Source organism: Lycorma delicatula, chromosome 1 (genome assembly GCF_047948215.1).
Source record: "Lycorma delicatula isolate Av1 chromosome 1, ASM4794821v1, whole genome shotgun sequence".
In the NCBI taxonomy this organism is placed as follows: domain Eukaryota; kingdom Metazoa; phylum Arthropoda; class Insecta; order Hemiptera; family Fulgoridae; genus Lycorma; species Lycorma delicatula.
This window is the reverse complement of record NC_134455.1, coordinates 23725959-23742237: the sequence shown is the minus strand read 5'-3', so window position 1 is coordinate 23742237 and position 16279 is coordinate 23725959. Positions and strand designations below refer to the sequence as shown.

The 16279-nt window shown below is 28.3% G+C and overlaps 1 protein-coding gene across 1 annotated transcript in view; it reads right to left on the bottom strand.

The window, feature by feature from the left end:
- The window catches only part of TfAP-2 (transcription factor AP-2), a 179484-nt gene extending 171752 nt beyond the window's left edge, over positions 1–7732 (bottom strand). The window contains exon 1 of the mRNA XM_075354579.1: positions 7149–7732. Coding sequence (XP_075210694.1) covers positions 7149–7448 — 300 coding nt within the window. The 5' untranslated portion in view covers positions 7449–7732. The remainder of the gene's footprint in view (positions 1–7148) is intronic.
- Positions 7733–16279: the final 8547 nt, after the last annotated feature.

Sequence of the window (16279 nt, the reverse complement as noted above, 5' to 3'; positions counted from 1 at the left end):
TATGTGTGTATGTGTGCGCTTGCGTGAGCGGGCGCGCGCTCTCCGATGGACCACGGGTTTATAACTGGAAGACTTAGCCTTAGGACAGCATTCCTCAAACAGCTACTACCAGAACTAAAAACATTTCAATTCTTAACCAGATAACCACCTACACGGAGCCGCTATCCCCACTTACGTACCCGTTTTTCTCTCTTCATTCTTTCCTTCTCTACACCGATCGTCGTTCTATCTTTATTGTTCATACTTTTTCGCTCTCTTCTCTTTAGAGTAATCTTTTGCTTTACACATCTGTTGTAATATATACCGGACAGAATTCTGATTGTCTCTGAATCACACTTCTCTACGTATTACTTCTTTGCGATGTTGCGATCTTCAAGTTCTAAACCGAATTTTATTTATTTAAATAAATTCTGTGTCATTTGAATTTTATTTTAGCCGATAACAGTAGCCGGTGGTAGCATTGTGAAGGTAAAAGCAACATCCGGGCCGTTGACCACACTGACTGAATACACGTACAGCTTGAGACAATCGAAAATATTTTGCATTAAAACAATTAATTTAGTGTTTAATTAATTGTATAAAATAATTCTTAATTTTATAGGTCAAGTATAGCCTAGTTACACGTTTAAATCAAACATACGGTGTTGTAATTTTCAAATAACCTTTGAGGAATCACCACAGTATAGAGAATACAGAATACCGAATAAGTACATTCAGTAAATAATTTATTAAATCATTTTCGTAACTTTTTGATTTCCAATTAGATTCTGAAAATTATTTTTTATTTATTTCATACGTAAAATGAAGGAGAAAACAGTTTTATATCTTATTATAAAAATCTTCTGTCTTTAGTCCCTAATATCTAAACTAATCAACGGAAATATAGAACAGAAAAGTTTAACTTTTATAAAATATATCTGAAATATTGCTAAAAGCAATTTAGTTTAGGGTAATTTTATTTTCTGTAAGTTATTAAAATCGATAAATATTTAAATTTTCCCCGAAAACTCAGATATGTAAATAATTATAATAAGTAGGATGTGGATAGTGGATTTCACGTAAGATCTTAAACCTGAAATTTTATTTTTTTCAAAACCTAAAATAGTCATGTCTTGTTTATCCACAGCATACCAAAAAAAAACCATAATAATAATAAAAAAGAAAAAAATACGGTAACTGCAATTAGTATTCAACCCAATTAAGAATGTGGAAAAACTTACCTAAGTCAGATCTACTTAGATCTGAGACAGACTTAGTTTAGATCTTTTTTTACTAATTACTTTTTAAAAAAAAAATCAAAGAATTTTCATTGTGATTTAATGATGATTTTCGTTCTAATAATTAACATTAGTGGAAACTTAAATTACTCGAATAAAATATTATTTTAAAATTTGGAGCTCCAATCCTTGTAATTATGATCTAATTTACTGTTTTTTAACAGGCTACACGATTTCATTTAAAACATTTTTTAATAAAGATTAATGTTTCTTAAAATGGTAAACGAAAGAATAATGTTAAAACGTTTTATTGTATTAAATTAAATACTACATAACCTACGTACATTTTACATTTTAATTGTAGTTTAAGAAAGAAAATTTCTTCTCTAATAACTTTTAAAATTTAATATTTTAAGCCTGTTTAGAGAAAAGTTTTCAGCAGTATTTATTCAAATTTCAGATAGAAGAAAAATTATAAACATCTTTTAAATTGAGAAGGAAGAATCTATTAGAAAATTATTAAAATTAAAAATGATTTTCCCATCGTTTGTTCGAAGTCACGTCCCAACGACAATAGTCATTAGTGATTTAACTGCATTCGAATAACCCTGTTGGTATTTGCTATTACCCCTATACCAACTTTACTGACGGAATCCGATGAACTCCCATTATATTACAGGTGGATACCAGGTTATCAAATACGCGATCATCCCAACTCCCGTAGGAGAAGACCGCCTTTTGACGATTCCGGTCGCCACACCACCCCTCCGTTCCTAGCCCTCATGGGCTTTAATGGTAATCGTCTTTTGCCCTCTAACTTCTTACATCTCACAGTAATAAGCCAGGCCTCGTGGGATGGCACCGATATAAATGCCTCGGTAGACACTTGCATCAATGAATTAATGACTCAGCCTTTGCCTTCGCTGTAGGCTTCTTTCAGACACCTTGACCGCCCTACTTCGTTACCCTCTGAACTAACTAACCGACTTCGGTGAAGCATGAACCCCGCGCCTAGTTCTACACTTAATAGAGCCAATTTGTGAGTAAATGTCTCATAATTAATCGAGGTAATTTAATAAATAACATACCGCCAGAAATGTTGTTCGCAACAACGAAATTTATTCTTAGTTTCCTTAGTGAACTCAACTTTATAGTTCATACACCTTACTTGGTAAATACGCGATCATCCCAACCCCGTAGGGGAAGACACACGCCTAGTGACGTTCCGGTCACCACACCACCCCCTCCCCCCTTAAATACGCGATCAGCAGGTCCCGTTTCTACAACAGCTTAAGGCAGGCCACCAGACCCGCTCGCATTCAACAACCCGAGGGTAATAAGTCCTTACCCTAGCTCAGACTGCGCGCATCTCTAAAGATTGAATTAAAATTTAATACGTCTAATATTCAACTTTTAATAAATAGTTTGTTGAGATAACGTATTACTCCAGTAACGGAAAGGAGAAATATTTTATTTGATAGTCTACATATCCACATGCTACTGTCGTATTAAATTCGTTCTGATAAATACTAGTACTTAAAATACTGAAAATACGGAGGTTTAATTTTCATTCTGATTCTTCATACTGTGTTTAATTGAGGAGAATATTAGCATAAATTCTTATTTCAATTAAAAATAATTTAAAAATTCATAAAGAAATGAATTCCTAAAAAAGTAATTAATAAAAATAAAATGTGTAAGATAGATTTACTACGACTCAAGAAAACTGAATTTACACTCGATAGAATAACTAAACAATAATAATAATAATTATTATAATTTTTCTAAGTTTATTCTATTTTGTCCTTATCTTATTTATTCTAAGAACAGGTTACGTCAGTAGATAAGTTTGTTTTTATTGGAGATAAAAAAAAAATAGAAATCTTACTGTTTATCACTTGAAGAAAAATAATTAATTTTCTTGTTAATAGAAGAAATCTACGTTTATTAAACATGCTGTTTGTATTTGACATTAAACTATAGAAACTAGAAGAGTTTATTTATGTGTCTCACAAAGTCAAATAGCTTAACCCAAAAATTTAATGTATAAAAAACAAAAGTGAGTTTAAATTATCAGTTTCATGTAGGTACATATATTAGTCACATCTAAAAATCAAGTAAAGTAAACTTTTATTTTCTTTTAATTTGTTTTTTTAATAAATTTCTTTTCTTTTGTGGTTAGATTTATATATCTAGCTACTTAATTTTTGCGTATCCGTACGCTGAATTCTCAGTCAATATGTTCAATAGCATTTAGACTAGCAGCAGTCTTTTATTAATTCAACCGATTAACAATAAAATTAATAAAATAAGTCGGTTAGAATGTAACAATTAATTATGAGTAACATCATTTGTTTCTCCAAATTTAGATATTTTAAGATGCTACTAAAAAATTGAATCGTTAATTTTTGTAGATAATATAAAAGAGATGAAACTTGTTGAGAATTGAATATAATATAAACTGTATTGACGGCTACTAATGTAATCTAATTTATATTAATTAAGTAAAATAAATTTCATAATAAAAAACAAACTAAATTTCTTGGGATTGAATAGTTTGATTTGTTTTAATTAATTAGAAAGATGCTTTTCAATTTAATTATTATAATAAATTCTATTTACTTATTGTTTCACCTCTACCTAAAATAAATTGATTGACAATTACAGAAAGCTTGACAACGATATTAATGACAGAAAAGGAAGAATATATAATAGAAAGCATAAATTCTGTAGCTTATTAGTAGATAGATAGCGGAACAGAAGTTAATAAGGTTAAAAGGTAATATCTTAAATAATTTCGCCAGTAGGACTAGAATTTTGAAGTAAAAGGGATTAATTAAGGATTGTTTTTTGTAATGAGTGGGTAATATTTTTCCAGGAAGTAACCGGTTTGACTAACACATTGCACTGCACGGAAATGTCAAAGATTCAAAATGTCAGACAAAAAAAAGATCGCTTGCCTTATTTAGAATTTAAAATAAGAAAATAAAAACTTTAATTTACTGTATTATAAGATATTCTTCCTTATATTTTACGTTTTTTTATATAAAGTATCTGCTTCCTATTAACAGCTATATTAAAAGAGAATAATATAAAAATAATATTATTTACTTTTTATTTATATTTTAGAAGTAAATAATTACTTCCATTCTTTAACGATATCGTTTAAAAATAAAAAAAAACAATCATGTAAACTTTATTTGCTCAACATCGCGTGACTAAATAAAAAAGATAATAAACTTTCTTAAAAATTACTATGGAATCTTGGACACAGAAATCTTTCAATAATAATTCGTAGGATGAACTTCTTCGTGTGGTCAGTTAAAATGAAATAATTCAAATAGGTTTACTTTAGATCATTATTATAATACAATATAAAAAAATTTACAGTAAATATTTAATAATTAACACAAGTACGTCAGAGAAAATGTCATTTATTAACGAGAACAAAAAGCTAATCCAATTTAAATAACATTATCTGTATGTATGTGTATGTATTTTTCAGGTGTATTTATATTTACTTATCCTGTATTTATGTCAATAATTCATTAAAGAGTAGGGGAAAGTATATTTCCTCTACCTTCAATTATAAATTTTTAATTTTTGGGAATCAAAATCTCCTCAAATAAAAAAAATTCGAAAATTTCTCAAATTAGGTGTTGTGATGACATTAACAATTTTGTTAAGAAAAAAATGTTTATTTTATTAACAAACTGTAAAATATTTGAAAGAAGATTAGATTTTCTTTTTTTTTTGAAAAACTTAAAATGAAATAACCAATAAATAACTTATTTATGTAATTAAAAAATTATTTTATTAAGCATTCTTTTGAGTTGAGTGATCCCATCTAATTTAAAAAGGAAAATTACAAGAAAATTATAATAAATATATTAAAATTAATGAAATCTTTCAAAAATAATTTAATATAAGTTCTTTGCCTTGAAGGAAATTATATTTTATCAATAGTCGCTTAGTCGCAGAGATATTATAAATATTAAATTTCCAGATAAAACCCAAACTGTTCATTTATTACTTAAAAAAAAAAGTATAAATTTTCAGTGAGATCATATCAAAGATTTTTAAAATCAATTTTGAATAATTAAAACTGGCTAAAATTAAATAATTAAAATTACACAAAAATAAAATAAAAAAGAAATTATTGACTTCATGTTTTTAAAGTTGTCATTACAGAGTATAGAAGTATAAGAGAATCTCTGGATAATTCACAAATCACTATAGGTAAATGTTACGTGCAAACTTTTGATGCAAAGAAAAACATCTTCTGCAATAAGGCTTTGCCCAACAATAACGATTGGAAAATATTAGTTTAGGTCAGTTAGTGTAGGTAATTTTATGTTACAATTTATAAATCACTGGAAGTTTAAATCACTGAAGAAACTGACGAAAGTTTGTAAGGACGGGAAACCCAGTACTTAATATTATAGAACAAAAATCAAACTTTTGCTGTATATTATTAAATTCTTCATCATTAAAGATTAAAAATAATTTTTTTTTAAAATAATTACTAAGGTAGTAATTTACTACAGTCTGGAAAATTTAAAAATATATACTAATATTAAAAAAATATCACATTTAAAATCATCAAAAGATAGTAATAATATTATTGATTTTATTTCATTTAAAACGTTCATAAAACAATAATATAAAATTTTCATTTAATGCTCCCATTTCAGAAATACAGAAAAATTTCCAATAGGTTTTACGATTAACATTAAATCCAAGTTTAAATGCCAAAACAAAAGACAAAAACTACTTCGGTTGGTGAAGCAACCTAACGGCCCCTACTACAGGATTTGCAAAATGTAGAAGTGTTGCATGACCTCTTTGTTATCAACGAGACTTATCATTGCACAAATAAGGGTTAAAGAACCCTTATTATTTTCAGTTAGGTAAGAGTTTAGAAATCGTTAAAACTGTAAAGCTATGTTTTTGAAATTTTTAATCAAAATTACTGAAATGATAAGTCCGATTTTTCACCAGAAGAACACTAAAATAAAATTTAGACCAATAAAAAAAAACCGGAGAAATTTTAACATTTCTATTACGAAATTGTTTTAAATATTTGATAGGGTTTATCAGAAAAATATAACAATTAATTCAGTTTAGAAACAAAGACAAAATGAACGGCAGATTTTAATAAACAATAAAAAAATATTACATAAAGATTAAAGCAATTATTCTAATTTAATTTATTCACGCGAGGACTGGATAAATAAAGTAATGAATTATGAATCTATTTTTGAAAAGTACCTGTAGGCTATATGTTAATAAATAACTACTACTGTACATCTGTTTCCTACAAGAAAAATCATCACTTTTAAATACCTCACGAGCTGATTCTTAAAATTTAAGCGCATTAAATACGAATAAAATTTGTTATAATAAATAATATTATTACAATTAAATAAGAATTTACTGATTATTTTTAAACAAATTATATTTATACAAATAGTTTTACATATATATATATATATATAAATAATTATGTACTAACCGATAGAAAATTCCTCTAATTACTTTCTAATAATATTGTAAGCTATAGAACATAGATTCTTACAAAAATGATAGTGTATATTACATCTACAATTTCGGCTTTGATATCAAATATTTTAAAAGATAGATCTTATTATATGATTTAAGAAAGTACGAGAGGGTTTATTTTTGCCTGTGTTAAAAAAATATTGTTAAAGTTTATGAAAAGACTTATCGCTTTTAAACACATTTAAATAATAAATTTCTAAAGAATAAAAGTAAACTAAAATTTTAGGTCTCCCGTAATTATTATATGGAAAACGCCCGGTTAGTTGTATTATTTATTTACAAAATTTAAAAAAATGGTTTCGTGCGTGCATTAATATACTAAGATTTTATTAAAGTAAATAGATATTTGTAGTGTGATATTTGTGTTACCTCTTCGTCTCCTGAGGCTAAATCTTCTGGTCCGGTTCCAGCAGTGTTTTCATCTTCAATTAGAACGAATGATACGTCATTATTATTATTGTTATTATGGTGATTCAAATGTAATTGCTTTCTCGGGGACAACGTATTACCATCGGCATCGTCATTCGATAAAGTAGGAGAATCACTGAGTTTCCTTTTAGAAGTACCATTATTCGTAGTATTAGATTCAACACTATTGTTATTAGATATAACGTCATTCATTGCTATTACATCACTGGAACTATTTAGTTCCTCTTTATACGAACTCATACTAAAAACATATTTTTATTTTGTATCCGTCGAGTATAATGTTTAAGTCTATCGTCTTTATTTTATTGCATTTGAAAATATGGTTTTCTCGATTTGTTAATACTAAAATCTAACACTCTTAAGATTAGTAAAAATTGTTGTTTTTTTTTATTCTAAGAATTACTAGAACAATTTCAGAATGAATTTTCAGCCGTAGAACCGTTTTATCTTAAAATCAGTTTAATTACAAACAAATTGTTTAAGAAAGGCTTTTGTAACAGTTAAAAAAGTAATATTGCTATTTTTCTGAAAAATTTCTTTTAAAAAGAATCTTCTCTATTCAAAATATCACTTTGCATGATTAACCTCTATCTCAACTTGTATAATGTTCAGTTATATTATACAATTATAAGGTTTTATAAAATGTTTTACAAAGTTTCTTTTGTGCTGTAGAAAATAATATATATAAATAATTACATAAATCTTTATCTTCTATTAAAAATCTGTATTTTTGATTCCTTGCGGTAATAAATTCACAGTATGGCAGCTTTAATACTTGGTAATAATAATAATAATAATAATAATAATAAGTTTATATTAAAAGTTTTCACAGCCGTAAGTTTAATGAGTATAAATGTACGTCTGAAATAAATGAACGAAATCTTTATCGATTCTCTTTTTTTCATAAAATAGTTCTTAAATCACTTATTAAAATAAAAATATATAAGCTATTTTCTAATAACATATTTTTTTCTTTTAATTCATAAAACATAAATTATAGAATCAGAATGCTTCCTTTAAGCAATATTAGTTTATTGGAAATAACAACTTTTACTCATTGTGTAATTTTTCATTGCGTATATAACATACGTTTTCACACACTCTGTCTAAAAAATTAACATATTAAATATGAGTGATCACTTAAACAACAGTAAACTTAAGTAGTAAAGTTACATTTAATTTGAGTTAAAATAAATAAACAAAGCTAATTAGTTTTTAAGCTGTATAAATAAAGAAAAATGTGCCCTCCATATTCGTGATTAGAAAATATTAATTATGTTAATACATTACGAATAATAAAAAAAAAAAAAAATTATAAAGCATTTTGTGTTTGTCTTTTGATGTAAATATGCTAAGTTGAGACATTTTTTGATTATCTATGCCAAAATAGTTTGTAGGTTATCAAATATTATTAATGTTGTTATAATAGTTAATAGATTAACCACTTAAAAAAGAAAAAATTATGTTTGCTTTCCTTGTTTTATTTTATTAGCAATTGCTTGTAATAATTTTATTATATCTGAACTGTAAAAACATTGTCAGTTTCAGAAATTTCTTTTTACTTTTATCCGCCTATCCTTTGGTAATGTGTAACGCATTTTGATTATTCTATAACAATTCTTTCGCGTTTTTAAATAGAATTAACAAAAAAATATATATTATTTGTTAAGACTTAAAATTCAGGATTTATACATTATGTTGACAAGTAACATGACTTATTTATTAAAATTTTTGTAAAATATTATTCCTAGTTATCTACTGAAGACAATATTTTAGAGTATTTTAATTTTTTTTTTTTTGACTGGAATATTACAAATTAAAAAGAAATTGTCTACTATTTCTTTTAAAGTTATTAAATTATTCTACTATAAAACGTCATTAGAAGTATTAAACAGTGTAATTTATGTTACGTAATTACTAATTTCATTACAGTCGTGTTATATTAGTGACCTTAATTTATTTCAATAGCATTATGTCTTGCCTTAATAGAGTTAGTTACATTGAATATAATGTAGAAAAGATTCCAAACTTACATGTAATTCTTACTGAAAAGACAGATTATTAAAATTTAACCATTTTTAAAGTCTAATATTACTACAGAGAATTAAAATAATTTTTTATTCGTTACCAAACAAAGTAATGAATTATATTAAAAGATTTTGTAATTAATTTTTGGGAAAAAATTTAATAATAAATTATCATAATACTTTTCTACATCTAAAAAATTAAAAATATTTATAATTTATTATTATTTATAATTATACGTGTAAAAAGTTATAATATTGAAATTATATAATATATATTTACTTCCTTTAATGTTATACAATATTTATTTTGTTTGTGAAATATTATTGAAATAATGATAAATCCTAAAATAAGGACTGAATTTATGTCTGTATAATAAAATTGTAACGATATATGAATTTCCTGGTCGATTTATCGAAATTTAATTTAAAGAATAAAATGGAACAAAGAGTGTTTTGGAAGAAAAGAATCTGCGTTTGAGAAACGCATTCATTATTATCAAAGTATTGTCGATTCGTTAAAAAATATTCGTAGTAGAATGCATAGTGTGAAAGTGAGGTTATGTTTGACCGCGATAACAGAATGAAAGAAAGAGAAGCTTGAACGTTTGGCACGAGTGAGAGAGAACGATCGAGATAGTTAAACAGATATTGTTAAGTGATCACTCATACGTACGCAGACATTCTTTAGCATAAATATACGCACTGTCACCCACATTAAACACTAATGTCACACACTAAATCGTTAATAAATGTACATCACACATATGTTGCGAGTGGCCGGCGACATTACAGCTCCATAGCTGGAGGCGGTTTTCCTCGGGAGACGTCGGCCGTCTCGGCTTGCAGCATAAGGTGAGTCCAGGTGAAAGAGTAAACGGGTGGGGGGAAATCATAATATATCTATTGCACTCGCACTCTTCTAGTGTCCAGGTAACGAACCGTCTCTATCTCTTTCACACTCATCGGAGACAAATACAGGATTGCCAACCTTCTCGTTAATACACTACCGGCCGTACAGTTTAATGTCATCGGGTCACCTGTCAATCGCTATCTTCTGACTTACTTCACCTCTGGCGAGTAAGACTCAAGACAGTTCCTTGTTTACTAGTACTAGTAGCTGAATCGACTGCAACGCCGGTAATAGAAGTACCATTACAAGAGAGAGAAGGAAAAAGATATAGAAGATCGAGTAAGTTATTAAACAACGTAGTTAGCAGTAATCGAATAACCTTGTCACACGTTACTGCTGAATGAAAAATATAATCGGCAAAAAGTTACCTTCAAAACACATTATTTCAACGTTTTAATAGCACTTCTTAACTTACTTGTAGCGTAAGTAAGTCAATTTATTCATTTTACTCATGAGATTTTGTAAAAATTATCATTTAATCGGAGAATTGATATTTTTATATTATATTATTACAACTTTCTTTCAGAAAAAAGTAAGAAGCTTTCCTTCTGCTGCAAAAAAAACGGTAATTTTAAGTATGCTATTGCTTGGATAAGTAGAAGCAAAGCCGCACTATCAACCTAGTACAAATTCTCAAAAAAAATAAAAATAAATAGATCTAGCAAAGAAGTAAACTAAATGCTATTATATATATTTAATATTATAAATACGAAGCATACTTAAGTGATAGTTGGTTTTTCCATTACAGAATGAGAGAGACAATATACACACTGCAAGATATTGCTTCTCAACAGAAGGGAATACATTAATGTTCTGTCTTACATTATCTTTACCAGTCTTTCTTTTTTCTATTATGCGTGAAAATAACCGAGATAGATAGATAAATAGTGTTGTTCACTATAGTCAGTCCTTGTTATCCCTTCCCAAATCAGCTGATTTGGAAGTCGAGAGTTTCAGCGTTCAAGTCCTAGTAAAGCCAGTTATTTTTACACGGATTTGAATACTAGATCGTGGATACCGGTGTTCTTTGGTGGTTGGGTTTCAATTAACCACACATCTCAGGAACGGTCGATCTGATGCTGTACAAGACTACACTTCATTTACACTCATACATATCATCCTCATTCATCCTCTGAAGAATTATCTAAACGATAATTACCGGAGGCTAAACAGGAAAAAGAAAGAAGTCCTTGTTATCAACAGATGGAGATTGCTGTTACTTGTGGGCTCAATATTACCTACATCTGTGCTGATGTGAAATAGTTTATTAACGCTCTGAAGAAGGTAATAGAAAACAACTTATTTCCCCATTTTTCATTGTAAGACTGCCGTTGAATTGTTATTATGGTGAATCGCATAATTACGCCATTCATTCCGTGAGTAACTAGCATTTCAAGTAGCGAACGTTACTTGACATATACATAACATTATACATGAAGATAAGTTTTAAAATATATATATATATATTTAGTAAAAATACATTTTTTAAAACTAATTGTAGTAGATTTTATGGTTAAGTCGGATAAGCTGTAAGTAAGTAGTATTAACTCCTGAAATTCCAAACAGACAATTTTAATCTAAAAATGCTCAATAAAACCATTTTGGTTTTCTTATTTATAGAATATTCTATTTAATTTTTTAATAGATATATTTACATAATTGTGTAACGTATAAAGTTCATCGGCTTTATTTTTAATTTAATGTAAATAAATTCAAAGTTGTTAATTTTTTTAATATTAGCGTGGAAGGCTTGATTTAATCTTTCCCCGGACACGCTACGAGGTGGGATCTTCTCCCCTCTGGGGGGGGGGGGGGGGGGAATCGAGATGTTTGAATTTACTACATTAACATACTGTTCGGATCAGTATGACGCGTGAAATATTTTTTTAATGAAATTATTTGTATTGAATTTAAAAGTAACAACTTTCTGTTTAAAATTATTTATTATTAATATTATACAGTTCAGTAAATAAAATGTATTTATGAAACATAATATCAATAAATTGAATTATAAAGTCAATGACAACAAATACATATACATTTACTTGAATAGTCTACTGTTCTAGATTCTACAAATTAAATGTTGAAGCACATTGTTTTATAGACTTATAGGCATTAAATAAATTTTAAAAAATAAAACATTAAATGTAATGAATGAAAACTTTAATTAAGAGAAAAATAGGCTTTAATATGAAAATTTTACTTGAAATTTCTTTAATATACGAATAAAAAGCATAATTATAAAAAGTATTTCTGTCTACAGTTAAGACAATATTAACTCACAAGTTGCTTTCATAAATAATTGCAAAATTTAGAAGAAATATTGTTTGTTTTATTGTAATTTTTTGAATGGCAAAATTTGAACGGTGCGCTTTCCTGTAACTTCCCCGTCAGAAGTTCCTGGGAGAGTCAAATTATATCTTCTTCTTGCGCTATTTCCAAAATTTTTAGCGAATTCAATATTTCAGGCATGTATTGTTTTGATTTTATATATGATGTACTAAACGATTTTCCCAATTCTTGTAAATAAGATCTTCTTTTAGTTCGTGAATTCTAATTCGATTTTAGATCCACTGATATCCAAAGAATATATGAATTGTATGCAGATATATCATGAATTTTGTAAAAAAATATTACTGGCCTTCATTTAGTTTTGCGTTTGCAAATGTATGTGGCTACGAGCTGGTCAAGCGTATCTGCTGCACCTTTAGTAGCGGATAATCTAAAATGAGTTGTGGTTTTTCATCAGCTCTCGCGTTTATTACAGTATGTAAAGTAGTAATCATTACAATAACACATTTTTCATTTTTGGAACACAGTTCACTACTATAATATTAATACCAAAAAACAAAGATGAGCTGTGAACGTCCTGATTTGTCACTAGCAACGGCAATTCTTTCCTATCTTTTCTTTCGGTACCAAGCATAATTATTTTACGTCTTAGAACAAGCTGCAATAAACTGTAAGATGTAAAAATGTTATCTATTGTAATATTGTGTGCTCTCACTAGTGAAGTCCCACAGAACTCTTGTTTCCTTATTCTTTTCTAGTTGGCCACCTGGTTCTTTTCCGGTAGAAACCTGCAATTTCAGTGAGTAAGAAGTACTACTGTCATATAAGTCCATAGCTTTATACCATACTATGCAGGTTTACTATATTGATTGAAAGGAAACGGCCACAAAAACCATCTAATTGTTTATCAATTTTTAATTTTTCATCAGGATAATATAACTCCAATAGAACTTCTACCCTTTCTTTTTTCTGTTTAGCCTCCGGGAATTAATGTTCAGGTATTACTTCAGGGGATGAATGAGAATGATATGTATGAGTGTAAATGAAGTGTAGTCTTTTACAGTCTCAGCTCGAACATTCCTGAGATGTGTGGTTAATTGAAACCCACGATCTAGTATTCAAATCCATATAAAAATAACTGACTTTACTAGGATTTGAACGCTGGAACTCTCGACTTCCAAATCAGCTCAATTGAGAAGAGGCGTTCACTACTAGACAAACCCGGTGGGTTGATAAAACTTCTACCCACATTTCCCAAACTTCACATATAGTAGCTAATTTATCTGTACTCCTTCGTTCTTGACGTGTCGATCTACTATCAAAAAGTAAAACTCGAGATATCAATCAAAAGATTTCAAGGGACACTAGCTCGGAATATGGGACGACCAGTTTCTGGCTACCGTAAGCTTTTTGTTGATTGCCTGCGAGAATTATCAACTCCCCGCCAGTAACAATAATCAACAATATGCCTGAAATGAGATGTTTTCCGTTTTTTTCCATAACTCGAAATACCTCAATGTTAGTCATTTTTACTTCTTCATTTTCGATAAAATTGAAAATGAAATGACACCAGGTGCATTTTTGATAATGTTTTAGGAAGCTTGTCGTTCGCGTTTTTGTGGATGATCCACCTTCCACTGAATCTCTTCATTCTTAGAAAGTATACTTACGTTGGCTGCAGTATTTTTCTGCTTTGCCTGATTATCTTCATCAGAGTCGTCACTATCATTCACGGCACTTTGCGTATGCTTTTAAGTCTCTGGCACTTCGTCTTCACTGTCAGAAACTACTATTTTTTCTTGAACTTCGCTTTTTCCTTTTTGATTTTCAGTACTCGTATAGTACTACATAAAACAATGAAATCAGACTAAAAAGACGGAATTGTTTGCAGCTATATTCATAGCACCGTGCCTGTTGTGTGCGCAAATGACTCGTTTAAAAATTTATGTTGAGACTTCCATAACTACAACATGTCACGTAAAATTTGTAAACATATTCAATTACATACAGACTGTTTTCTTTTTTTATGAATCATTTGTTTTATTTTAATAGTGTTTCGTAATGATGATGATGATGAAGTAAATGTGAGTTCAGCAATGTTAAACTTCCAAACAACTTTTCTTTTATTTCCTGTTTAGCCTCCGGTAACTACCGTTTAGATAATACTTCATAGGATGAATGAGGATGATATGTATGAGTGTGAATGAAGTATAGTCTTGTACATTCTCAGTTCGACCATACCTGAGATGTGTGGTTAATTGAAACCCAACCACCAAAGAACACCGGTATCCACGATCTAGTATTCAAGTCCGTGTAAAAATAACTGGCTTTACTAGGACTTGAACGCTGGAACTCTTGACTTCCAAATCAGCTGATTTGGGAAGACGCGTTCACCACTAGACCAACTCCGGTGGGTCAACTTCCAAACAACTATGTACATTTTACTGTACATACAATCACATATTCCCAAATCATCTTATCCACAGTGGGTGAAATTACGTATTATATTATAAAATACAGTACATTAGTACAAAACTAAAACAATAGGGAAATAATAAAAAAAATAATATTAAAAACGATCATTGGCTGAATTCTTCAAAATAAAAGTAATAAAGTCCTAAAAACCTAAAGTAAAATTTTCAGCGGTAAAGAAATGACGGAAGAACAAAAACTTTTTCGGGTTTTTTTCTTTTTTATTATGGTTTTTCCAAATGTGAGCGATTTCTTAAGTTGTGAAAACTTGAAAATAGAATAAAATATATTTCAATATCTCGTTTAAAAATTTCCTATCTTTTTGCACCATTTTTTCATCGTATCATAAATATCTTGTACATCCAACCAAAACCGTTTTTACATTCTGCAATAAAGTTTATGCTTTACATCTTATAATTTGTAACATTTTAAGTTCGTTAAAATTTTATTGCTATGAAGAACTGTACTACAGCTTAAATAAAATTCCTTATTTCTTTTATCCTAAAACTTCTGTCTTTTACCAGCACTAATGTTATCTATTTTTTCATTCATACCTAAAACATGAATTTAATGATGAAAACATTTTTAAAAGAATCTAAATTTACGAATATAAGTAGTTGAAAATATAGTTCGTTAAAAGGTAAATTCTTCATTATATTTTCTTATTTATTATTCAAGGTGATGATGTTAATTTAATATATTAAGTATGCTATATAGAATATTATAATTAAACTGTATTTAATTCCAACTACATGGCAACAAGCTATATCGGTAAGCTATTAACTGATACTTCTTTAAAGGTTACATTATTCAACATGGAAAAACATATTTTCCTATTAACTTTTAAATACCGAATGTTATCTTTAAAAAAATATACAATAAATACTATATAATAATAAATAAATATTATGCTTCAGCATAAATCATAGAAAAAAAACAAATACCAATTATATGTTGTTCTGAATGGAAATCCTAAAACATAATATTTCCCTAAAATATGTAATATAAATACTAAATATAATTATTTAAGTCTAATATAAAATATAGATTATATTATTTAGGTCTAATAATTTCTGTATGATAATGGTTACTTTGACCCGTTTATCTCTCTCGCTTTCTCTCTCTCTCTCTCTCTGTGTGTGTGTGTTTGTGTGTATGCGCGCGCGAGTGTTTTAATTAAATATTTCCTTTTGCTTTTTTGTTAATATATTTTTTGAAGATCAAAGTCACTTGAATTGATAGTTTTGAAAAAAGTAGAAACAGATGAAACAATGACACAAATCAAGATTAACATAAGAAAATAATCTGTGAGTAGAGCGATAAGAATAAATTCGGAATATCAATAATATCCATTAGATTTACATCTGCAT